Genomic DNA, 27143 nt, shown 5'->3' with positions numbered 1-27143 from the left:
TCTGCCTTCCAATGCAGGAGATGCAGGTTCAAGCCCTCGTCGAGGAGTTAAGATCTCACATGCTGTGGGGCAACTAAGCCCATGCTCCACAACTAGAGAAAGCCCACACGCGTTGTAATGAAGACCCAGAAAAAAACAAAGTATTAACAATAATCAGGGGTCCCCAAGCTTGTGTGTTTCCCAGCATGAAACACAGCCTCTGTGGGCAAAAAAACCACAGCAAGAAACCAAACGTAAGGTGGGGTCACCTGGCCCCTCCTGGGGCCTCGTGTGTCCCAGGCAAGGTTCTCAGGGGCTCCTGGCCGAGGACTCATTTTGAGTCTCAAATGTCCCACCTTGCAGGTGATGCAGCTCCTGTTCTACAGACGACAAAATGGGAAGGATCATGGATCCTTCACACTTGTCTGAGCCCCGTGATGAGGAGGTGTCTGCCTGCATCTGGAAGCAGCACAGTGGGCTGGGCCAGCTTCCTGTTTCCCCGCCTGTAGCAGCTCCTTGTGGCTGGAGACCACTGAGAGCAAACCCATGTTTACAATAAATACCACACTTGCCTTCCCCTGACCCCCCACCTTGGACAGCCTGCTTTATTCTTAGAATCATTTCTAGCAGCCTTTGGAGGTTTACTTTATATGCCCTAAAATTCACCCATGTAGTTATCCAGTCACACACCCACCAACACAGCCAGGTCTCGAAGCCTCTCTACCACCTCCACGCCACCTCCCCCATCCCCACCCCAGTCTCAGACAACTGACAATCTACTTCAGTCTCTATATAGTTTTGCCTTTTCTAGAAACTTAATGTAAGTGAACTCATGAAGCCATCATGGTCAACAAGAGTTCGAAATGCAGTAGTTGGATGCAATCTCAAAAATGACAGAATGATTTCTCTTCGTTTCCAAGGCAAACCATTCAGTATCACAGTAATCCAAGTATATGCCCCAACCAGTAACACTGAAGAAGCTGAAGTTGAACGGTTCTATGAAGACCTACAAGACCTTTTAGAACTAACATCCAAAAAAGATGTCCTTTTCATTATAGGGGACTGGAATGCAAAAGTAGGAAGTCAAGAAACACCTGGAGTAACAGGCAAATTTGGCCTTGGAATACGGAATGAAGCAGGGCAAAGATTAATAGAGTTTTGCCAAGAAAATGCACTGGTCATAGCAAAAACCCTCTTCCAACAACACAAGAGAAGACTCTACACTTGGACATCACCAGATGGTCAACACTGAAATCAGATTGATTATATTCTTTGCAGCCAAAGATGGAGAAGCTCTATACAGTCAACAAAAACAAGACCAGGAGCTGACTGTGGCTCAGATCATGAACTCCTTATTGCCAAATTCAGACTTAAATTGAAGAAAGTAGGGAAAACCACTAGACCATTCAGATATGACCTAAATCAAATCCCTTATGATTATACAGTGGAAGTGAGAAATAGATTTAAAGGACTAGATCTGATAGACAGAGTGCCTGATGAACTATGGAATTAAGTTTGTGACATTGTACAGGACAGGGATAAAGACCATCCCCATGGAAAAGAAATGCAAGCAAAATGGCTGTCTGGGGAGGCCTTACAAATAGCTGTGAAAAGAAGAGAAGTGAAAAGCAAAGGAGAAAAGGAAAGATGTAAGCATCTGAATGCAGAGTTCCAAAGAATAGCAAGAAGAGATAAGAAAGCCTTCCTCAGCGATCAATGCAAAGAAATAGAGGAAAACAACAGAATGGGAAAGACTAGAGATCTCTTCAAGAAAATTAAAGATAACAAGGGAACATTTCATGCAAAGATGGGCTTGATAAACGGTATGGACCTAACAGAAGCAGAAGATATTAAGAAGAGGTGGCAAGAATAAACAGAAGAACTGTACAAAAAGGATCTTCATGACCCAGATAATCACGATGGTGTGATCACTCACCTAGAGCCAGACATCCTGGAATGTGAAGTCAACTGGGCCTTAGGAAGCATCACTACGAACAAAGCTAGTGGAAGTGATGGAATTCCAGTTGAGCTATTTCAAATCCTGAAAGATGATGCTGTGAAAGTACTGCACTCAATATGCCAGCAAATTTGGAAAACTCAGCAGTGGCCACAGGACTGGTAAAGGTCAGTTTTCATTCCAATCCCAAAGAAAGGCAATGCCAAAGAATGCTCAAACTACTGCACAATTGCACTCATCTCACACGCTAGCAAAGTAATGCTCAAAATTCTCCAAGCCAGGTTTCAGCAATACATGAACCGTGAACTTCCAGATGTTCAAGAAGGTTTTAGAAAAGGCAGAGGAACCAGAGATAAAATTGCCAACATCTGCTGGATCATCAAAAAAGCAAGAGAGTTCCAGAAAAAACATCTATTTCTGCTTTATTGACTATGCCAAAGCCTTTGACTGTGTGATCACAATAAACTGGAAAATTCTGAAAGAGATGGGAATACCAGACCACCTGACCTGCCTCTTGAGAAATCTGTATGCAGGTCAGGAAGCAACAGTTAGAACTGGACATGGAACAACAGACTGGTTCCAAATAGAAAAAGGAGTTCGTCAAGGCTGTATATTGTCACCCTGCTTATTTAACTTCTATGCAGAGTACATCATGAGAAACGCTGGGCTGGAAGAAGCACAAGCTGGAATCAAGATTGCCAGGAGAAATATCAATAACCTCAGATATGCAGATGACACCACCCTTATGGCAGAAAGTGAAGAGGAACTAAAAAGTCTCTTGATGAAGGTGAAAGAGGAGAGTGAAAAAGTTGGCTTAAAACTCAACATTCAGAAAATGAAGATCATGGCATCTGGTCCCATCACTTCATGGGAAATAGATGGGGAGACAGTGGAAACAGTGGCAGACTTTATTTTTTTGGGCTCCAAAATCACTGGAGATGGTGACTGCAGCCATGAAATTAAAAGACACTTACTCCTTGGAAGAAAGTTATGACCAACCTAGATAGCATATTGAAAGGCAGAGAGATTACTTTGCCAACAAAGGTCTGTCTAGTCAAGGCTATGGTTCTTCCAGTGGTCATGTATGGATGTGAGAGTTGGACTATGAAGAAAGCTGAGCGCCAAAGAATTGATGCTTTTGAAATGTGGTGTTGGAGAAGACTCTTGAGAGTCCCTTGGACTGCAAGGAGATCCAACCAATCCATTCTGAAGCAGATCAGCCCTAGGATTTCTTTGGAAGGAATGATGCTAAAGCTGAAACTCCAGTACTTTGGCCACCTCATTGCAAAGAGTTGACTCCTTGGAAAAGACTCTGATGCTGGGAGGGATTGGGGGCAGGAGGAGAAGGGGATGACAGGGAATGAGATGGCTGGATGGCATCACTGACTCGATGGATGTGAGTCTGAGTGAAGTCTGGGAGTTGGTGATGGACAGGGAGGCCTGGCGTGCTGCGATTCATGGAGTCGCAAAGAGTTGGACACTACTGAGCGACTGAACTGAACTGAACTGAACTGAATGGATGCATGCTGGCATCTGGCTGTGGCTTTAGTTTGCATCTCCCCAATGACCAGTGATGGTGGACATCTTTTCACGTGATGGTTGCCCACTTGCATGTCTTATTTTTGAAGTATCTGTTCAGATATTTTTCCCATTAAAAATTGAGATGTATGTCTTCTTAGTACTGTTTTATTTTCTTTATAAGAGTAAAATATTCTTGGCCTTCTGAGTTTCCACATACATCTGAGAATGGGCCTGTCAGTTTCTAGAGAAAAGCTGCTGGTACCTTGGCTGGAGTTGCACCGTGTTTCTAGGCTACTTTGGGGAGAATGCTATCTTAATAGTAATGAACTTTCTATCCATGAACATGGTATATCTGTTTATTTATGTCTTATTTTCTCTCAGTAATGTTTCCTAGTTTTCAGTGTACCACATTTTCTACATCGTTTGTTAGACTTCTTGCCTAAGTAGATTTTTGGTGTTATTTTGAAGGTGTATTCTTTTTAAAACATCATTTTTGGAATTATTCATGGTTAGTACAAAGAAATACAGAAAGAAATACAGTTAATTTCTATATTTGATCCTGTATCCTACAACCTTGTTAATTTCATGTATGACTTCCAGAGGCTTTCACTTCCTTCCTGTGTAGCTGAACACAGAATTACCCATGTAGCTTTAGCCTCTTTTTCCCTGAAGCATGACTCAACAAGGTCTGGGGCAGCATCAGAACTCGCTGTGGTTCCAAAGTGCAGAGTGACTGAGCCAAAGGGGCCTTTGCTAACCACAGTGGCCAGGCTGCACTTGGTTTAAAGGTTTATTTATTTATTTATTTATTTTTCTATTCTTAATTTTTTTAATTTATTTATTTTAATTGGAGGCTAATTACTTTACAATATTGTATTGGTTTTGCCATACATCAACATGAATCTGCCACGGGTGTACATGTGTTCCCAATCCTGAACCCCCCTCCCACCTCCCTCCCCATACCATCCCTCTGGGTCATCCCAGTGCACCAGCCCCAAGCATCCTGTATCCTGCATCGAACCTGGTCTGGTGGTTTGTTTCTTATATGATATTATACATGTTTCAATGCCATTCTCCCAAATCATCCCACCCTCTCCCTCTCCCACAGAGTTCAAAAGACTGTTCTATACATCTGTGTCTTTTTTGTTGTCTCGCATGAAGGTTTTTTTTTTTTTTAAAGATATAGTAAGGGACTTCCCTGGTGGTCCAGTGGTTAAGAATCCTCCTACCAAAGCAGGAGACATAGGTTCAACCCCTGGTTCGGGAACTCAGATCTCACATACTGCAGAGCAACTAAGCCTGCAAACCACAACTAAGACCTGATGCAGCCAAACAAAAAAAATGCCCAGTAAGATTTGTCTAAGGACTCTCTACCTTTTGTTTCAAAATTATAGTCTCACAAAACTGATAAGTATAAAGTTTTAGCAATAAGATCCATGACCCACAGTACAGTTAAATAAATCTACCTCATTGTGATGGGAACATATAATTTTCCTTAAAGTATTCTTTCCCATAAAATTAATTTCTTAGCTTTTGATTTTTCTCGTTCACAATACTCCCACTCTTATACCTGAGATTCTCTCTCTAAAATCCTAATTCTCGTGCACTTGAAGCATGCCAAAGAGACTCATGGGAGAAACTTATTTGTGTGGGAACAGAGATAAAATAATTATGTATTTTCATTAGGGGTAAGACACTAAAGAATCACGACTTTGGTCTTTACTTCCAGACAGGCTCTGTCAAGTTGTCTCCCCAAAGTTCTCCGTGGTGTCAACTTGATTATGCAACACCTGGAGGTATTATTCTTGGTCTCTTAGTCACTCTGAGTCCTGTCTGCTTTACGTGCTGAGAGGCAAAGAGGAAGAAGAAGGCCCACTTTTGGGAAGAGATTAAAGCAAATGTCTGTAAAAGGGTGTTTGCTGCATTCCCACAGAATTAGATACATATGTATTTGGGGAAACTTTAGTGTAGGACATAATAGAGGAGCCTAACAAGGAATCCTAAGACAACATTTGATCGTGGATTCTAGTATCGGAGGGCCTGGGTTCTGGCCTGGTGGGGTGGGAGGGCTCCTTTGCTCTGGCCACTGTACCCTGTTCCCCGGGGACAGGGCAGTCTTTCTGGGCAGCTGCTGGAACACGTGGCCGACAGGTGGAGGAAGTGGGTGAGGATGTGCCTGTGAGGGGTGGGGCAGGAGGGGGTGGTGAGAGAGTGGTGGGAAGATAAAACCAGAAGGTGGGGGTGGCACAGGGAGGACAGACTTGGCGCGAAGTTGAGGACTGGCCTGTGAAGTGCTGCCGGGGGAAGGCTTGGGAGTCCTTGGCTCCGGGCACCAGGACAGGACCTGAACTCAAGGGTGCAGATCTGGCAGCATTGTGACTAGACTGCCAGGTGCCAAAAGGCCCGGACAGGAGAACATGGCAGGGAACAGGAGGCCGTGCAGGCTTGAGGACACCCACTGATACAAGGCATCACCAGCTGCTGCGGAGGGGGCACGGGTTCTGAACATGGGGCGGGGCGTGTCCAGGTCACTGGCATGAGGCTGGCTATGGTGGCAAGAATGGGCCCTCAGGACAGGAGCCCCGAGGGCAGTGCTATTGGGCTGAGCGGCACCCCAGCTCCCAGACCCTGCAAGGCCCCAGACTCCTGACTTACAGCAGGGGAGGGGTGGGGCTGGCTGAACAGAACTGCAGCCATTTTCTAGAAACAAGGGCTGAGCCTTCTTAGGAGAACATGTGCAGCCCCGTGAAAAGGCGCCTGGGAGCCAAGCCCCCAAGTCTCCACACTGGCGAGGGTCCCCAGGGTCGTGGATACAATCTATAATGCATGTATACAAAGGACCATAGCAGATGAAGATGAACAGTGAATGCATGCTCAGTCACTCTGTGTCCAACTCTTCACGACGCCATGGACTGTAGCCCGCCAGGCTCTTCTGTCCTGCAGACTGCCAGGGGGTGGGGAGGAGGATGGGGAGCAGGCTGGGGGCGGGGGCCCAGGATCCCCAGTTACTAAGTGGGCTGTTTGTAATTAACTAAGCGACACATGTACCAGGCACCCACAACAGGTTGAGGGTGTCCTCAGTAGGACCATGCAGCCTCTGTGAGAGGAAACAATAGCTATGAGGAAACACGACACCCTTGGTGCATTTCTGGAGGGATTAGGGGACTCATGTTTCCACAAAATAACAGATCTCAAAGGCACTGCTGATCTCTGCAATTCTGCACCAGCTGAGAATCTGGCATCTGACACAAAAGGGAAAGAAAACTGCCCAGAGAACCAGAGACCTTGACATTCTGCACTCGTGAATTTGCGAGAGATCATCTTTAAGATTTCTTCCAGTTCTGGGACTCTCTGATTCTGAGTTTTGTATTTTCCCTCTTTCTATTTTTAATGGAGCCATTTTATTGACCTTTAATGCACATACCATACAGTTGACCCATTTACAGTGTACAAATCTGGTTTTTAGTTAATTGTGGAGTTGTGCACCCATCACCATGATCACCTTTAGAAGGCGTCCATCACTGGTAAAGAATCCGTCTGCCAATGCAGAAGACTTAAGAGATGCAGGTTTGAACCCCGGGTTGGGAAGATCCCCTGGATAAATAAATGGCAACCCACTCCAGTATTCTTGCCTGGAGAATTCCATGGAGAGAAGAGCCTAGCAGGCTAAAGTCCATGGGATTGCAAAGAGTCGGAACACAACTGAGCACACACACACATCACCTCAAAGAAACCCTGTACCCAGGAGCAGTCACTCCTCTTTCTCACCTCCCTCTGCCCCTGAACAATGAGTCCACCTCCTGTCTCCACCGACCTGCCTGTTCTGGACATTTCACACAAATGGACTTCATACAATATGTGGCTTTTTGTTAGGCTTGTTTCATTTAACAAGTTTTCAAGTCTGTAACATGGGTCAGTGCTTCATTCTGCTTTTAACCAAATAAGATCCCACCGTGTGGACAGACCACATGTGTTCATCCACTCATCCTTTGATGGACATTCGGTTGCTGCACTGTTCGGCTGTTGTGAACAGCGCTGCTATGAACGTTCCTGTACAAATATTTGTGGAAATGTGTGTTTTTAACTCTCTTGGGTGTATACCTAGGAGAAGGCCTCCTTTCCCAAGAGAAATGTGTAGAACCATTTTACAAGAGCTATTGAGTTGGAACTTTTGATTCATCATGCTTAATTAATCTCAGTACTTAATAGCTATATTAAACATTTATTCATTGGAAGCATTGATGCTGAAGCTCCAATACTTTGGCCACCTGATGTGAAGAGCTGACTCGCTGGAGAAGACCCTGATGCTGGGAAAGACTGAAGGCAGGAGGAAAAGGGGGTGGCAGAGGATAAGATGGTTGGATGGCATCCTAACTCAAAGAACATGAATGTGAGCAAACCCCAGGAGATAGTGAAGGACAAGGAAGCCTGATGTGCTGCAATCCACAGGGTCACAGAGAGTCGGACATGCCTTAGCAACTGAAAGACAACAACCTTAACGGAGTTGAGCAGTGAGGCCTGTGTGACAAAGTTTTCACTCTCATCTAGCTCTTGAATGTGATTCTGATTTAAACTTGAACACAGATGGTTGTTGTTCAGTCGCTTAGTCATGCTTGACTCCTTGTGACCCCATAGACTTCAGCTACCCTGCCTTCACCATCTCCTGGAGTTTGTTCAAACTCATGTCCATTGAGTCAGTGATAGTATCCAAACATGTTGTCCTCTGTTGTCCCCTTCTCCTCCTGCCCTCAATCTTTTTTGGCATCAGGGTCTTTTCCAATGAGCTGGCTCTTTGCATCAGGTGGACAAAGTATGGGAGCTTCAGCTTCAGCATCAGTCCTTCCAATAAATATTCAGGACTGATTTCCTTTAGGATTGACTGGTTTGATCTCCTTGCAGTCCAAGGGGTTCTCAAGAGTCTTCTCCAATACTACAGTTCGAAAGCATCAATTCTTCAGCACTCAGCCTTGTTTATGGTCCAACTCTCACATCCGTACACGACTACTGGAAAAACCATAGCTTTCACTCCATGGACCTTTGTTGGTAAAGTGATGTCTCTGCTTTTTAATATGCAGAGAAGGAAATGGCAACCCACTCCAGTGTTCTTGCCTGGAGAATCCCAGGGACGGGGGAACCTGGTGGGCTGCCGTCTCTGGGGTTGCACAGAGTTGGACATGACTGAAGCGACTTAGAAGCAGCAGCAGCAGGTTTGTCATAGCTTTTCTTCCAAAGAGCAACCATCTTTTAATTTTGTGGCTGCAGTCACTGTCCGCAGTGATTTGGGGCCCAAGAAAATAAAACCTGTCACTGTTTCCATTGTTTCCTCGTTTTTTCTTCTTTTATTGGCCACACCTTGTAGCACATGGGATTTTAGTTCCCCCACCAGGGATTGTACCTGCATGCCCTGCAGTGGAAGCATGGAGTCTTAACCACTGGACCACCAGGGGAGTCCCATAAACATTTTAAATTTTGATCAAGTCCAATGTGTTTATTTTTTCTTTTGTTGATTGAGTTTCTGGTGTCACATCTAAGAAATCACTATCAAATCCAAAGTCATGAAGATGTATGCCTATATTTTCTTCTAAGCATTTGATGGTTTTAACTCTTAGATTTAGGCCATTGGTCCATTTTGCGTTAACTTCTGTGTGTGGTGTGAGGTTATGCATATTGTAGGTTTAGTTCAACCTAGGTTATTTCTCAAATTCACATGAATTTTTGTTGGAAAATGACATATTTCAATACTATAACAAGTCCTTACTAAGTTATATTAAAATTTTTTGTCCTGTTCTCTCTCCCACGGAGAAGGAAATGGCAACCCACTCCAGTATTCTTGTGTGGAAAATCCCATGGATGGAGGATCTTGGCAGGCTACAGTCCATGGGATCGCAAAGAGGTGAACACGACTGAGCAACTTTCACATTCATTCTCCCACAAGTGAACTCTCAACAATCTTGCATGGAATGTTCACTGTGATAATGGTCTGTCAAAGATATTGTAAAACAAGGATAACCTTCTCCCTCAAAATTTGTCATCATAGCCAAAGTATTTCCTGAGGGCCAACAATCAACCAAGCATTTACCAAATATTTACTGAGTTCCATTTCTGTGCCAGGTTCTGTGTTGGGGGCTGGGAGACTGCGGTGAGTGTGGAGGTGGCCCTGTCCTCAAGGAGCTTGAAACTATGTGGATAATATCCCCAGGACCCAGTGAGGAGCTGAGGACAGGGACCACCAGAATGAGCCACGACTCCTGGTCCCAAGAAATTAACACAAAATGACTGAGACACTGAATAACTAGTTAACAATGAAGGGCAGTAAGTACTGGGCATAATACAACGACCAGAGCTAGAGCCACAGGGAAGTGAAAGCTGCAGGAGTTCAGGAAAGGGAGAGATGATCCATTTCAGAGCAGATTGGAGAGGTCTCCAAAGGAGGGGGAATTAAACTCAAAGAACTTGTAGGACCTGAGCGATGAAGGTGGTAACAGTCAGGAGCCTAGAACAGGGTGGCTTCACTGACTGGGTGGGAGACGCAAAACCAGGGAGCCACCAAGTCTCAGTGACACCTGCAAGCTAACCTGGGTGCTCTCTAACAATGACGTCTTATCCAAGTGGGTCATGTGCTCTATACATGCGTCCGTGTATTGCCATCACCCCCCAACAAGAAAATCTAGTCTCTGATTTCCTTGCATGGGAAAGGGGGATACTACATGAGGGAGGGGATATTATCCAGGGGATGGGTATTACGTGGGGGAGGTAATACTACTTGGGGGAGGGGATACAATACAGGGGTAGCATCTTATTTAGATTGTGTGGTGTTGGTTATAGGCTTCTGATTTCTTTTTTTCTGAAAGCTGTTAAAATGTTTTACCAAGAAAAACACCCAGGAGAGAAATCAGCTCATTTGTTTCAAACAAACAAGCGTGATCTCTTGATAATCAGCCTTCTGCTGGGAAGGCACTTCGGGTCCCTCATGGCTCCTCTGGGACCCCCTCCCGCCTGGGTGTCTACGGCTCTGCTATGGCTACAGAAAAACACCTTGCTGGCCCTGTTCGCTCTCCTGGAAACCCTTGTTAGGGTCCCAGGCATGGCTACTGGGTCCAGCCAGCCTCTGACCCTGAGCTGCCCTTCCCAGCACTAAAGGGACACAGCACCCTTTCCCTCAGGGCACCTTGCTCTGTGCATCCTGAGTGGTCCTTCCCTTCCTTTGACGAAGCACTGAAACAGTTTTGATAGAAAAACCAACAGGCTGCAAACCACAGAGTTGGACACGATAATAAATGCCCAGGGGTCTCATAGATCAAGGCCAAACAGGCTCACCCATCCTCACATGCCCCCCGCACCACATGGAGTTGAGGATTCACCCCCACAGGCACCGCCCCCCCGGCCTGCGTAGAGCGAAGATTCACTCAGAGTCAGGAATCCTGAAGGATCTGCACCAGGATGCAGAGAATCCAGCTGGTAAACATCCCCCTCCAGGGACTCAGTGATGTCACAGCGGGAATCAGAGCCATGACAACTGTCCTGGAGGTCTCTCCTGTCCCAGGCATAGAGGTGAGGGCCCAGGGTGAGCCCCCTGCCCCCACACTCCACTCAGTGATTCTAGTCACACCATTAAAAACCATTCCCCACTTTAATTTTTTGACCTTGAATACATGCGGCATCTCACTATATTTTAGAAAAGAACACCTTTCCTGGGCCCTTTTCCATCTCTAGTAAACTGAAACCTTGAACTTGTTTTCCTAGAATTTTCTTCTCATGTTCTCATCAGTGACCTGAGTCCTTCTATCTTTCTTCCTTATTTTCTATTCAAATTGAAAGTGAAAAATAAAAATGTTAGTCACTCAGTTTTGTCTTGACTCTTTGCAACCCCATAGACTGTAGCCCGCCAGGCTCCTGTGTCCATGGGATTTCCCAAGAAAGAATACTGGAATGGGTAGCCATTCCTGCATCAGGGGATCTTCCTGACTCAGGAATCAAACCTGGGTCTCCCGCACTGCAGGCAGATTCTTTACCATTGAGCCACCAGGGAAGCCCTGATGTGCAATCCACTTGTGTCCCCATAGGTCTGGCAGGGGTGGGAGCAGAAGGACAGGCCGAGGAGGCTCAGGCCACCCTGCCCAGGGCTGGACCACCCACTCAAGGGGGCGCAGGTGTCCTAATGGGAGAGGCGTCAAGCCCTCATTATGACCAATTCTTCATATTTATCACACATTCTGTCTTCAAGCAAAAATGCTGTTGCTGACTTTGAATGAATCAAGACCTATCCTGAATTGTAAATGTAAAAATACCTACAGGAAAGTGCAGTTATCACTGTGATGGTGAAGTATAGCTACATTTATGCCCAGCAGCCCCCATATCCTGAGATTAGGAGGCATTGCAAGTCCACTGCCACAGCTGGGCCCACCCAGGGCTGAGAACCACACAGGAGCCCATCTCTACCTGAGGGCGCAGGGGAAACCTCAAGGAGCTTTTCAAATACACAGATTCCTCGGACCTTCCCCGGAGAGTTCCTACTCAAAGTCTCTGAGGGCAGGCAGAGGGATCTTGCTTTAAAAGCTCCCTAGATGATCCTGAGATGCTGATCTGGGAATAATGCCTAGACCTCGGGGCCGCCAAGTTCTCAGGCTGCTTCAGAGCTCGAAGGCTTGATTATGGGGTTGGCTCAGGGTTTGATCAGAGTTATTTACTGGGGCAGTAGGAGATAAAGAGGAAAGTCTGTGGAAGACAGTGGGACTAGGGGCCCTATCCACCCTCTCTGCCTTTCCTGTTGAAGAGCTGGCCCTGTGCATGGGCCCACGAGCCCATTGAGCTTGCCAAGTACACACAAGAAAGTCACCACATAAAAACTGACTGAGGCACGTGATCACCAACACAGGAAACCACCCATTCAGGTTGAGCGTTTGTTAGTTAATGAGGCTGCCCAATGATGCCAAAGTCTTCTATATATATAAGCACATTCATACTTGGGCTTCCCTGGTGGTTCAGACGGTGGTAAAGGATCTGCCTGCAATGCAGGAGACTCAACTTCAATCCCTGGATCGGGAGGTTCCCCTGGAGAAGGGAATAGCTACCCACTTCAGTATTCTTGCCTGGAGAATTCCATGGACAGAGGAGCCTGGCGGGCTACAGTCTATTGGGTTGCAAAGAGTTGGACATGACTGAAGCGGCTTAGCATGCACACAGAGACAATTTTAGTCTAGGATTTGGTGAAATCCTAGGATCTTTTGATCTGCAGCTTTTCATGCGTGCTGGTCTCATCTTTCTACTTTTTAGACCATGAGCCTGAGAACAGGGATTATTTTAGAAATCTCAACTCCACTCCCTGAGCCCTTAATCGGATGCTCCAAGCACAGCTGGGGCTCCATGAACACAGCCTGAATAGTTTCATTAGCTTGCAAAAGGGTGCAAGAGATGCAAAAAGGCGAGCTGAACTAACGAATTATAAAATGATGCTCATTAAATACAAAAGATTTAAATGGAGATGTGTGAGGACCATCAGGACCATACAATCATGAGTCATGTGTGAAAGTACCATTACTTCTCATTCAGATGGGACCCCAAATCAGATTCATTTCCATTGGTGGTTCTAGGGCTCAAGGGGCGGAGACATCAACTGAGTTTCCCTTCCTTCCCCTACACTCTCCCTCCTGCATTTCAGTTATTGGGGGTCTCTGAGTCGTGCAGCCCCTGCTCTGTTTCAGGACCTTGGATTCTGAGCCGACCAGGCACGCAAGGCAGCTGGGACCGGCTTCCTCTGCCTGGTTTCCGGGGCGGATGCTCCTGACACCCCATCCCGCTCTCCCTAGGTACAGAGCAGCATGGGAGGGTCACAGCCCCCTCTCCCCTCTCCTTTTCAGAACAGGGAACAGTCATTTTCTTTCACTTTAATCATTTTCTCCCTTGAGAAACGAATTCAAACGTCTTTCACTTGCCAGCAGAGTGGGCGGGAGGTGGGTGGAAATCTTTCAAGATTCAATAACAGCTCAACACGGGGCTCAGCCGGAGGAGCAGGCGCTGTAACCCCTTCAGGGCCGACACCGCCTGATATTTTGCTAGAGGGGGACTCAGTCCGGGTCTCTGGTCAGAATCACCCCTTATGGCCTTACATATGATGACGTGGATCCAATTCAAGAAAGACATGTGGCAAGAAAACCAAGACAAAACAGAAACAATGCAATTGACTCCTTTTACCTAAGATGATGAATTGTATGCTCGAGAGAGAAAAAGAAAACCCTTGGAAAGTCTGGGTGAGGAACTCCTTGGGAACAAGGTGCTCCATGGGTCCTCGCTGGCTGGTGCTGGGCTGGGGTGGAAGCACCTTGGCACCCAAGCTGGCACCTCTAAGCACAGCCCAGCACCCTGTTTCCTCGGATCGTCAGAATGCTAACATGTACCACTGCCACGTGTTCTACCCGTTGGGTGGCTCCAGGCACACAGATTTGCCCTGGAGCAGCCCAGCCCCCTACCTGTCCCAGAATGCCTCCTCCCCACCCCCTCCACTTTTAGCATCTGGAAGGAGCTTCCCCGGGATGAAGCCAGGGGAGCCCGCAAAAGCCAGGTCAACCTACCCAAGCTCTCCTCTCAGATGGTAAAGAATCTGCCTGCAATGTAGGAGACCCAGGTTCAATCCCTGGGTTGGGAAGATGCCCTGGAGAAGAGAAGGGCACCCCACTTCAGTAGTCTTGCATGGAGAATCCCATGGACAGAGGAGCCTGGTGGCTACAGTTGATGGAATCACAAAGAGTCAGACACGACTGAGCGACTGAGCACACACTTTCCTTCTAGACTTGATCTCCAAATCCCACTGGGGCAAAAAGAATGATCTGGAAGCCTTTGGTGAACTGAAGCTGGGAAAGAAAGATCTCCTTTCAAATGGCTGATAAGGGACAATAACTAAGCACGGGAGAGACAGAAAGTATGAATCACAGCAATTTCAGACTCTGGAGAGACTAACGATGCTACAATATCTGGAACTTTCTCTCTGCAAACACCATGTGCTCACTGTCTTCTGGGCCCCAGTTTTAAATAGTAGCGACTGAGTAATGCTTCTTGCTCATCCCCTGTTTCCACACTCGAATTCTCTGCACACTGTGAGTCACTCACTTTCTCCCACGTCTCTGACTCCCTCCTGGACAGACACCCAGCCCCGCTCACTCTCACAATCCAACTGAACAGCACAGTGAGTTCCTTTAAGGCTCAGGAACTGGGAACTGGCTTTTCTCCCCACTGAGCTGAAAAGGAATCCCCCCCAACCATGTATCCTATTCAGATTCATAACACAGCCTTTTCTAAACACACACAGACCAGAGCCAATTTTGTGGCTCACAAGTACAATGCTAATTTGTATGTTTTCAGTGAATTACTCAATGCCCTAAAAAAGCGCATGCATAAGTGACAATGAAAAGAACAAAGTCGCACAATCTGCCTCTGCTTGAGCGATCCAGACGGCGTGGCTCTTCCTTGGCTGTGGTGTCCAGAAGGACATGCGTACACACAACAGTGCGGGGCGTGCAGCGCTTTCCATCACAACAGGTGTGGAAAGGCAGGTCTCACAGGTAAACCAGACCTGGCCACTGGCAATCCACCTACAGACATGGACAAGGGCCACGTGGCTGACTGTCCCTGAGACAGGCGACGGTGGACAACACGGGAGACAGAGAGGCTGGGAGATGGTCAGGGCCATGCCAAGTGGTGGACATGTCCCCGACTGCCCAACTTGCAGACAGAGAAGTGTGGCAGAGGAGGCTCTATAAGAGAAGCAGCTCTGGTCAGCACTGGGAGGGTGAACGGGGTGGTGCCTACTTGTCAAGGAGGACATACGCTGCCAGGGCCAGGCCAGGCCCCCTCCTCAGGGGTTGTCCCTCCCCGCCAGCCTGGTCTCTGACAGCCACATGGACATCAGGGTTGCAGCGTGGGCTCGGGGAGGCCCAATGAACAGCCAGTGGCCTGCACCTGCCACAGCACCACCATGCAGGCTGGCAGAGAAGAAACCTCTGTTTCCTCTGCCCCAGCCTCTGGTCCAGCCCCAACTGTCTGCAGCGGCAGCCACGGTGATGGGGTCCTTGGGCACCTGGCATGTGGCTTCATCAGCGTGAGATGTCTGGACATGTGCAGTGCACAACAGAACTTAAAGACTAAGAAAAAAGATGATTAAAATATCTCATAAATAGCTTCTGGAGATCGTATGTTACAAGAATACATGGGGTAAATCACGTTAAGTAAAACATATTGTTAAACTTCACTTGTTTCTTTTCATTTTGTAAAAACGTGGCTGCTTGGGGGTAAAATTACACATGTGGTTTACATCCGTGGCTCTCATTACACCTTTACTTCCTGTGTGTGGTCAGTGTGGCGTGGAGGGCGTGCTAACTGAGATAGGGCTGGCCGTGGTTTCATATGGTGACGCAGCCACTCTGAAATCAGCAGAGTGTTTTGGCTTTGCAGACACATAACAAACATTTGATTAAAAAACACTTCTCTTCTGCACAGCTATTCGGGAGTAGAGTACAGCAAATGTGGAGCCCAGCTTTCTGCATATACTGACTCACTCAACTCAATCTGCACAGAGGTCGGGGAGGAGGGAGCGCTGTTATGCTCATTCTAGAGACGGACACACTGAGGCACAGGGAGTGTGGCTGCCGGGAAGGGGTGGGCGGCCTCCGGCTCAGGAATGTTGAAAGTTTAAAATACTTTCAAAATCACCTGGCTTATAATACTCATAATAAAAAAGGAAGGGGACAGCATCAGCTTCTGGAATTAGTGTCCCATTAACCACAAGAGTGACTGCCAGGATGTGACATGGAGCTCCTGGAAGGACAGTTACTCCAGCATGCAGGGATTTATCTCCCACCGTGTCTCCTGCACACTCGGAGCCTGTCTTCATGAGGAAGCACCTTAACCATGTTGTGCCAGTGAATCTCACAGCATCATCCTCTATCACAAGAAATGCAAGTCCCAGTAAAATCCTCAAGGTTCAGGATTTTCTTTATCAGGCATTTTGCTCACACGACCCCTTTGAGATCATCTCGTAAACTTCCCTCTGAGAGGGAGCAGGGCACAAAGAATACAGGCTAATAAATTAGAAAATTTATTATCTTCTAATTATGAATATGCTTGCTCCTTGGAAGAAAAGCTATGACCAACCTAGATAGCATATTAAAAAGCAGAGACATTACTTTGCCAACAAAGGTCCATCCAGCCAAAGCTATGGTTTTTCCAGTAGTCATGTATGGATGTGCGAGTTGGACTATAAAGAAAGCTGAGCGCCAAAGAATTGATGCTTTTGAACTGTGGTGTTGGAGAAGACTCTGAGAGTCCCTTGGGCTGCAAGATCAAACCAGTCAATCCTAAAGGAAATCAGTCCTGAATATTCATTGGAAGGACTGATGCTGAAGCAGAAACTCCAATACTTTGGCCACCTGATTCGAAGAACTGACTCACTGGAAAGAACCCAATGCTGGGAAAGACTGAATGCAGGAGGAGAAGGGGACAACAGAGGATGAGATGGTTGGATGGCATCACCAACTCGATGGACATGAGTTTGAGTAAGCTCTGGGAGTTGGTGATGGACAGGGAAGCCTGGTGTGCTGCAGTCCATGGGGTCACAAAGAGTAGGACATGACTGAGCGACTGAACTGAACTGAAATTAGAAAACTCCAATTTATCTTTACTGTGGACCGCAGGTGGCCAGAACTGGGGGGGTGAGGCAGCTCATCACTGGTCCTCACGAGTCCTCTTTTGCTTTGCTTTGTGTTTGTCTATAACACAGTGAAAACACTGCACCCCCTCTGTCCCCCATACCAGAACATTCCACATGTCTCTCCTGCTTCCTCTCTGTTGCCCCGAACACTGCGATGCTCATTCTTTTCTCTTTTACAGAAATCATCACAAATATATTGGGTTGCTCAAAAAGTTTGTTTGGGTTTTTGCATAACATCTTATGAAAAGCCCAAATGAACTTTTTGGCCAACCCAGTATGTGTGCTGAAACAGCACAGTCCTTACTTCTGCTTGTTTCTGAAAGTCATAGAATGGTGTTGTTCTTCACATAAACTTCCATCTTTTCAGTTGGTTCAGCATCAACACACGGAAACCCACCCATGTCGAGGTGCGCGTGGAGTCCACTGATGCTGCACCCGTCTCTCACGGGTCCCCGCAGGGTCTGAGTCCATGTCCTACGGATGGGCATTTGGGCTGTTCCAGCCTTTGGTTCCAACAACTGGGCCACTATGTTTCCTGTTACACGTTCCTAACGACAACACTAATTTTATTAATTAAAACAAATAATCTTGAAATCCATTGTAATCTCTGCCCCTCTGGCAGTAGCCATAAATCTCATAGGTGTTCCTCAAAAATGGCAGCATGAAGAACAAAAGATCTGGTACTTGGATGAGTCTACTGTGTGCAGCTCAGAATCTCCTTCCCGTTATGATCAAATACATCTTTTCAGTCCTTGGTGGTATACAAGGACAAGGTTTATCTTCAAAGAACTCAGTAATTTGTTCATTATGTAAAATGATGGTTTTTTTTAAAGAATTATGCAATTAGCCAAAAACATGTCTACAACTGCTCTTTTCTTTTTTTTGAAGCAATATGATGTTTAATTTCCTACAAAATGCTGTATTTCTTCCACTCTGGATGTACTACAGTTTTAATAATAGATTCTGGGGGGTGAGGGGGTGTATGGGAGGAGAATGCTGTCACATTAAATGTGCGTATCTATTATAAGACACATGGCAGTTTCAGAAATTCCACACTTTAAAGGTGCAGAGTGATAAGGTTCCCTCAGCCCTGGGTTGGTCTCCCTGGCTTGGGTGACACAAAGGACCCTTCAGAGCTACTCAGAGCTGCACTCAACGGTTAGGCATTCCTGAGTCCAGTTTCTTATGCACAGGTCAAGAGATGCTTTATCTGCAGTGGACATGGATGTGATGTTGAAAAGATGCCTATAAGAGGAAATGTTGATAATGAGAAAGAAAACATATTTTCCCTACACGTAAATCTAAATTTGAAGCAACCATAAAAAGCCCTGAGAAGTTTTAGTCATTCACTGGTTGATACTTAAAATGGAACTTGTAGGGGACTTTCCTGGTGGTCCAGACTATCTGGGACTCTGAGCTCTAAATGCAGGGGACCCGGGTTCAATCCCTGGTCTGGGAACTAGATCCCACATGCCACGACTAAGACCAAGAGCAGCCAAATAAATAAATAAATAAAAGTATAAAAAAATAAAATGGAACTTGTAGAATATTAATCCTGTGGTCCCAGGCTCTGAGTTGATTAAAAGGAAAGACACTTGGGAGTAACACCTGTCATCGGTTGCTTAGGCCTGGGGGTGACCCATGTCTTCTGGGCCAGGAGGGAGGGTTGGCAAAAATATATACGTCAAATTGGATTTTCAGCACATTTTTATTTTAACTAAAGTTCCTTTCTGGTTCTCGCATTTGTACTTGGTCAACGGTAATAACCATAATGATTCATGGCTGTTCTGGTCTTTAAATTCCCAAGCTTTCTCACTGGATACGACTCATTCTCAAGTAATGCCATGAGGCTGATACTACTGTCCCCATTTTACAGATGGGAAAATTCAAAGGCAAGTCGGCTAAAAGGCTGTGTCCTGCCAAGAACTGGTTTGAGTCCATCAGATCTGGGTTCATTCTGCTGCACCCCAATTCACTGGGGCTGGCTGGAATAATCCTAAAAACTGTTTGGAGAGAGGCCAAACAGTTTATATCTCTTTATGGCTGCACTATATTATTTTCAAGGGCCAAAGAGGTTCCCACTGGCACTGAATTTTTTTTTGAAGACCTTAAAATATTTCAAGTCCCAGAGTTAGCACATCTTAAATTTGACAAAAAAAAGTATCCTTTATAAACTATCAGGGACATAATAAAAACTTTTTATACATTTTCTCTGAAAGATGGCCTTGTGTAATAGGATTCAAACACATCCTAATAGCCTATAAGGATAAATACCTGGAGAGAAGCGCACAGATGTGACAACACAAGAATGCCTCTACTTAAGGGACTGGATTCAAGACCCGACAGAGTAATGCCAGATATCACAGTATAAGAAGCTACAAAAATTTAAAATAGAAACTTACCACAGAGATATTTTTATACTACATCCAAGTAATGTAACACAGGCTATCTGGGATCCTGGGGAAGAGTATAAACCAAAAGCTGGGAAGAGGCCCTAATGGGGTGATATCCACGTTCTAATGGCCTATTTAGTTCAACAACAGGCTATCAGAGGTGACTTTGACCAGCTCAGGAAGCTGCATAACACTTCTTCAAGGGAGTGGAAAAATAATCCCTCATTGATATTTTTCATCTTGATTAATTAATTGACTGCACAGGTAAATGTCTGCAAATATGATGCAATGGGACGAACAAAGCTGCAAGAATGTCCCATGAAAGTGGCCAACTTGCAGCAAGAGTTTGATGGATAAACTGTTCTCTGGGGCAGATCTGCGTCCTGGTCACTGGGATGTTCCTGTTTCCAGGTCACCCTACCCTTCACCTAAGAGGCCTCTGGGAAATTCTACTTGAATGAGTGAATGACCCAGTAATTCCCAAAGTTTCATTTTCAATCACTTGCATTTTTGCTCCTAAGAGAAAGCAGTGGCCGCCAGAGCTGACTGTCTCCGGCATGCTGGAGGTTGACCCCAGTGACTCCAGAGACCACCCTGCTCTTCTGGGAAACTTCCTCTTGCCAGGCTGTTTCAAGGGGCTGCACCTGGCCTGACTATGCCTCTTCGCCTGCGGCTGAAACCAGGCTGACCCGGTGATGGGGGTGGACTGGCAATTCTGGAGCCCAGGAAGGCCACATGGCAGGCTTTGGAGCCAGGCCACTGGGCTCCAGTCCTGAACTCTGACTCTGGAGCAGTCAACCACCTCCTCTGAGCTCCTATCCCCGACGAGGGCTGGGAGGATAACACAGACATTGTGATCGTCGGATTCAGGACATGGCCTGAAGGCTTCAGGAGCTGAGGCCTTGTTTTCACTGATATCAAACCAGCAGACCGACACCGCCAAAACAAGAGGAAAACCAAGGAAGAGAAAATTGTTTCTGATAGACTCTTATGTATTTTAACATCCCACTTTTGTTTTTCTTTACATTTTTACTATAAACTATAAATTTATCCCAGATCAAAATATTTTCTGCAGAATATAATATTTTTGACTCTGCCCAGGGCTTCCCCGGAGAAGGCAATGGTACCCCACTCCAGTACTCTTGCCTGGAAAATCCCATGGACGGAGGGGCCTGGTGGGCTGCAGTCCATGGGGTCGCTAGGAGTCGGACATGACTGAGCGACTTCACTTTCACTTTTCACTTTCATGCATTGGAGAAGGAAATGGCAACCCACTCCAGTGTTCTTGCCTGGAGAATCCCAGGGACTGGGGAGCCTGGTGGGCTGCCCACCAGGGGTCGCACAGAGTTGGACATGACTGAAGTGACTTAGCAGCAGCAGCAGCAGCAGCAGCAGCAGCAGCAGCAGGGCTTCCCTGGTGGCTCAGATGTTAAAGCATCTGCCTGCAATGCAGGAGACTCAGGTTTGATCCCTGGGTTGGGAAGATCCTCTGGAGGAGGACTTGTGATAAACATCCATTTAGGAGACGGGTGATGACAACAGAGCCCTGACTTACCTGACTGCTCTTAGATTGCTCACTAAGTCTCACTTATCCACCAGCCCTTAGAAATGCTAGCAAAACACACCTTTAAGGGAGCTAATATAATACCCACATTTTGGGAATAAAACACCAAACAAACCAATTAATACTCCAGTTTAATTCATCACTGATTCTCTACGGGCTTCCCAGGTGGCACTAGTGGTAAAGAACCTGTCTGCCAATGCAGGAGTCAGAAGAGACGCAGGTTTGATCCCTGGGTCGGGAAGATCCTCTAAGAAGGGCATGGCAACCCACACCAGTATTCTTGCCTGGAAAATCCCATGGACAGAGGAGCCTGGCGGACTACAGTCCATGGGGTTGCAAAGAGTCAGACACAACTGAGCAACTTGGCACACTAATTGTCTGGTATTGTGCTAAGAGTTTTGGTGGAGCAATTGCAGTATTGTTCTACTTTGTAAGTGATCAAATAGTGCATGTTCTGTCATGCCCACCACCTGGCCTGTGTCTCCTACCACTTCCTGTGCAGACTGGCCAGTGAAGGGGTCGAGGCCATGTGGACGGGTGCTCATGAGCAAAGCACTGTGAACAGGCAGTGGCCAGTGAGCTGTCCATTCCAGACTTCCCGGTGTCTCCGTCTGGACTGTTCCAGGTGCCTCTGAGATGGTTCTCCCACTTCACCTCTCCCTCCCCAGGACCTGTTCCACCCACAGCCAGAGCGACAGTGATGCAACACTCAGGTCTCCCCTCTCAGAGGTTCCAATCTCTCCCAGGTGGGGACAGACCAGGCCTGAGAGCCTCCAGTGCTCGCCCTGACCTCCCCAGGCACCCTCTGCTGGGCAGGCCACTAGCCAGCCTCACTCCTCTTCCTGTTACAACATTAGGGCTGTTCATGGAGTCGCAAAGAGTTGGCCACGACTGAACAACAAGGGTTCAACCGAGATTCACTCAGGAGTCTAAGGTGAAGAGTAAACCCAGGCATGACATTCTTAGAGGAAATTCTCAGGACCCTCTGAGATACTCTAGACTTTTCATTATAAACAGTAACCTTATGCAGAATCTCAAATTCTTAATAATGAACAAGAAACTCCAACTTTCTTCTAATTTTTCCTTCTTAAATTAAATAACTCTGAAATTAATTTTTAATGATAGGAAATATTTGGTTCAGAAATTATTCTAGATCTATAGGGAAACAAACTTAAGACCATCAAGGAATTGGACTGTGACACAGAAAGATTTTCTCAAGGATTTAATCTGAAAGTACTAGATTTAGTAAATTCGTGTTATGTTTACTATTAAAATATTTGATTTAGCACTACTGTTATAGTTTTTAAAATGGATATGTTCTTTAAACAAAAGTTAATTGTCTTCAAATGAACCAAGTGTTATTAGTATATGTCAGACATTTGCCTTAACATCACCGTTTGCCATCACATTTGCCTTAACATGAGGCTCATCAGAACATAAATTCAAGAACTATTCAATCTAATAGTACAAATAATGAATATTTCAGAGCACTACAGAATAAACATTACTGAAACCTGTATGCACATTAAAATAAAACAGAATTTTCAGGAAGAAAGTTAATATTAGACACTGATTTCCTTTTTTATGTAAGTGCTGGCTCAATTGTAAATATAATCTTATTTGGCACAGAGACCCAGTATGACAACAGAATGTAGGCTTAAAAACTACCAAAAAAAAAAAAGTTTTGCTTCTGAAAAAGCATTACAATTCCATCTGCATTAGCTGGTTCCCAATGCTCTTTTATTTTAATGACAGTTAATTATGACCATCATTTCACAATGGCTTCAACATACCTATATGAAAATATGTCTTCAGTGCAAATGGTTTCTCGAGTTTTATTTTTTTATTATTAAAAATAGTTCTATAGCTCAAAAACACATTTGCAAATTAGGTGCTTTGGGTTCCTTAGTAACCCACACGGGTGTTACTGTTTTAGGATATCAGATGGAATCTGGGCGGCCTTGTCACGTGTGTGTTCGTCATGAGCAGAAGAAAATATGACAGATCAATCCATCTTGATGTTAATTTCTCATTATATGCTGAGAATAACGTCTCCTTTCATCAGAACCACACAGAAGGTGTTTCGTGATTACTTTTAGATGAACATGCAGGACAAAATTTAGAACTCAAATGCATATCTATAAATAAGTAAGTCTGAAGGGGATTGAGAACACCTGATTTCAGTTAGGAGCCTGCAGTTCTGGGGGACTTTTCTAGTATGTAAGCCATCGTAGCGCGCTAGGAGGACCCAGGCTCCAGTAGGCTGAAGCCCAGCTTTGTCCCCTATCGTTTCCTTGACACCTCCCCTCCACGACATCCAGTTAAAGACACAGTTAAGTAAACAACAGCGTGCCTGCCATGCCAGACGCCGCAGTCACTTTTTCTAGGTGGTTTGCCATCGCTACCTTTGTCTTCTTAGAAATTCTAGGGGTTTCATTGGCTATGTTGGAATGCTTATCAGTAACAAACGTCACGTGAGAGGATGCAGTAAAAAGCTTTAAAAAGTAATTCTTATCCGCCATCTGGACACAGAGCCTATGGGGCAATTGTGTTCTACTGAAGGGGGCGGGGAGGGGGATGCACATGGGCCCATCTGTCTTACACAGAGCCTCCCATGTCAGCTTTCCTCGGAAAAGAGAGTGCTGAGAATGAAAAACGTCTCAAGGCCACCATGCCAGGCAGAGGGAACTTTGAAATACTGTTGTTGTTTTTTTTGGGGATGGGGGTACACCCACACACACTCTTCTGGCACAACTAAAAAAATTGATTTTCTGACAAACTGAAGAAATATTTTCTTCTTTGAAACATGCTACATCAAATGACCAAACAACAGTATTTTAAAGAAACGTATGTCCACCAAGCAAGAGAAAACTCATATTCACATCACCCTCTCACATAAGCAACAGTGCTATCTAAGTGATCAAAAAAGCAGCCCAAAATTCTGCGGACATAAAAGGAATTACATTTTCCCAGGAGACAGTCGACATTCAGAAGTGATCCAGGTGTGACCTACATCTGGTCTGCGCCCCTCACGTGAGCTGAGGAACCCCCATCTTAAGAGTAAACTGGGTTCTATTCTCTTACTCCCAAGGGTATGATCACATACCATAAAGCACTTCTGCTCAAACAATTTTTACTCTTCTGTTATCTGGGAAACGGCGTAATTGTTGATTTAGAAATACGCAGGGGTAAAAGCACCACCAGTATTTCTTAGAGGTATGCTGTCTTCCTGATCATCACACGCACCAACATGCTCATTAAAACATCTCTTACAATCTTATTGTCTTTATTACTATTTTTAACACATGTTAATATTTTGGTCCAGAAGGAAGCACTTCTCCCAGGCAGAGAGCTAGAATTTTGAAGAAAGTCAATAATGAAATAGCATTAACACTGGTTCTCAGTAAGCCACCTGGTTAACAACTGTTCCATCTTGCACCGTTTAAAATACTTCAGTAAGGATTTACTTACCTGGGAATATTCAAAGTCAGTGATGGGGGCAATGCTCTTGATATAGTCTGATCGAAACTGGTTTTCCGGGTTGGCCAGTGGAACGGGGGGAATTATGGTACTCATTGCCGACACAATTGTCTACAGTGGAATGAAGGAAAAGAATGTATGGATAAATACACCACTTCGGCTCCATGTGTGATAATCTAGTCTGTGATTTCTGTGTATACTGTTTGAGGGAGCAGAGGACACAACCTTTTCACTGAACAAATATTTAGGAAATTCCTGGGACTTCCCTGATGGTCCAGTATTTGAGGCACCAATGCTCCCAAATCAGGAGGCATGGGTTCAATCTCTGGTAGGGGAAGTAAGATCCCTCATGCTGCACAGCTTGTCCAAAAACAAAACAAAATCCTTACCACAATAGCATCCTTAACGTTTTTCCGGATGTCCAGAATTTTCTGTTTCTTCTCTCTGTGTGAAAAGAGAATGGTTATTAATTAACTTTCTGCACAGCTGGTTGAATGCTGAATGAAGCTTTAGATTCCCAGATGCAGTGGGGCTAACATAGTACCACTAGACTTCAACATTAGCCCCAGGACAATAGTGAAAAGTTGTTTCTTTTTTTTCAATCTGGGCAAGAAAAATACCTACCTTTACTGGTTTGGACTCTAAATAAATTTGAAGGGATGCACCACAGACTCTAGCTCTAGACAACCACACAGGTTAAACATAACAAGGTAAAATGGTCATGGCTACTGTTACCAAAAATACAGGGCTACACTTGCAAACATATCTTATTTGAATCTATCCATATGTTGAATTGAAATAGATGCAGACACAGGGAGAAGTATATATTGACACATTAAGTGAGATCAGAGCAATAGTAATAACACAGATCAATACCTCGAGTATCTAATAAGTCATACTTTGTTAAGTAAATATTTTGATGTAGGCACCACCAGAGGAAGGATTTGCTTAAATATGCCAAATTCAACAACTCGCGTCTATATTTTCTGTCCTTAAAGGCTGACTCAAAGATCAAATTAACTGTTTAGAGAGAACATTTTTGGGGAGGCCGGGAGAGAAGGGACAAAGTTTGCATGTGGTTGGGAAGCAAACCCGGAATGGGTCATTCCTTACTCTGGATTAAATCCGTTGACGTGCAGGATCCTCATTTGCTTGACGATAGTGCTTTTCCCAGACTCACCAGCCCCTGAAAACACACAGAGAGAACGCTGTGACCGGGGGCTGGAGACCGTGGCCATCTCTCCCGCCACCAGAGACGCACAAGCGTCCTGCCCGCGCGCGGGCGTCTTCAGGCGCGCGCTCGCTGTCGGCGGGGGCGCTGGCCTCGCAGTCCGGCCCTCTATGAGCCGCAGGCCGTGCGCTCCGCTCTGGCCAGGCGCCGCCGCGCACCCCACGGCCTTACCCAGCAGCAGTAGGCGGTGAGTCGCTTTGTAAGCCAGCCGCTCCTTTTGCAACTGCTTCTCGATCTTCTTGTTGGCCTCGCGCCGCTCCTTTTCATCGACGCCCTGGTCTTCAGACGTCTTGCTGTTGCCTAAACACCCCATGCCTGCCCGCTCGCGTGGACCTCAGGCACGGTTAGGAATTTGCACAAAAGGCGGCAGACAGCTGTAGGTGTGTGTAGACCCTGCGGCGGCCTCTCTTCCTCGCTGTTGAAAGAGACGTTCCGGTCTCTCGGTGTTTTCCGACCAGAGTAGGCGTTTCTTCTCCCTCCCCGTGCCCACCGCGAGCTCCCAACTCAGAGAACGCAAAGAAGACGCGCGGAGCCAACTGCTTTTTAAAGACAATTGTTTAGAATGATCTGCTGGATAAACAGCAGTAAGCGGAGACAAGGCGGAGAGAGCCGGTCCTCCGGAGCCGGACGGGTGGCGCTGGCCCTCCCCGCGCCCCGCGCGCCCCTCTCCGCGCGCCCGGCTGCTCGCGCCCGATGAGCTGCTGGGGAACGCCTAGGGGGACCGGAGCATGGGCTCTCTGCCGGGTGCCTGGGCCCCGCCGGTGGCGGCCGAGCAAGGCGCGGTGGGACGGTGCGCGCCGGGTCCCCGCCAGTGACTGTGGGCACCTGTTGGCCATCCGCGCCCCATCCCAGCTCCGAGCCCCTGAGGCCTCCTCGCGGCGGGGAAAAGGAGCCGACTCAGGGCGGCGGGGTAGGGGGTCCTGGGATCTGGAAGGGTGGCGGCCGCCCTCAAAGGGAACCGCGGAGGCTCACCCGCGTGCGGTCCGGACGCGGCGCGCGCGGCTCCTTCGCAGCCCCAGCGGCTCTGGGTCTGGGCGTGCGCTCCCGCGATCCCGCACCGCCTCCGGCTCGCGGCGGGCGAGGCCTCGTGCTGGATCATGCATATTCTATCAGGGGGAGGGTCCGTGGCGGGCTCAGGCACTCCGCCTCCCCTCGTTCCCGTTCTAGACGGTTCCAGCGCTCCCACGCCGCCTCTCGCCCCCGGCTCTCCTCCGCGCGCTCTGAGCAGCTTGGCTACTTTTCTGGAAGACGCCGTGGCCCCGAGCCTGGCTCCGCCGCCAGAACCAGTGAGGGCGGCTGCCCGTTCCCACCTGTTGCGC

At 46.6% G+C, this 27143-nt stretch overlaps 1 protein-coding gene across 1 annotated transcript in view; it reads right to left on the bottom strand.

Annotated features, from left to right (window-relative positions):
- Positions 1-26916, bottom strand: part of GNAL (G protein subunit alpha L) — a 49849-nt gene extending 22933 nt beyond the window's left edge. Inside the window, exons 1-5 of the mRNA XM_055559042.1 lie at positions 26797-26916; positions 25996-26239; positions 25707-25779; positions 24983-25037; positions 24585-24704 (exon numbers count right to left, since the gene is read on the bottom strand). Of these exons, the coding sequence (XP_055415017.1) occupies positions 24585-24704; positions 24983-25037; positions 25707-25779; positions 25996-26137 (390 nt within the window). The 5' untranslated portion in view covers positions 26138-26239; positions 26797-26916. The remainder of the gene's footprint in view (positions 1-24584; positions 24705-24982; positions 25038-25706; positions 25780-25995; positions 26240-26796) is intronic.
- Positions 26917-27143: the final 227 nt, after the last annotated feature.

Source organism: Bubalus kerabau, chromosome 21 (genome assembly GCF_029407905.1).
Source record: "Bubalus kerabau isolate K-KA32 ecotype Philippines breed swamp buffalo chromosome 21, PCC_UOA_SB_1v2, whole genome shotgun sequence".
In the NCBI taxonomy this organism is placed as follows: Eukaryota; Metazoa; Chordata; class Mammalia; order Artiodactyla; family Bovidae; genus Bubalus; species Bubalus kerabau.
Note: the sequence above shows the minus strand (reverse complement) of the source record. Positions and strands in the feature narration are given on the sequence as shown.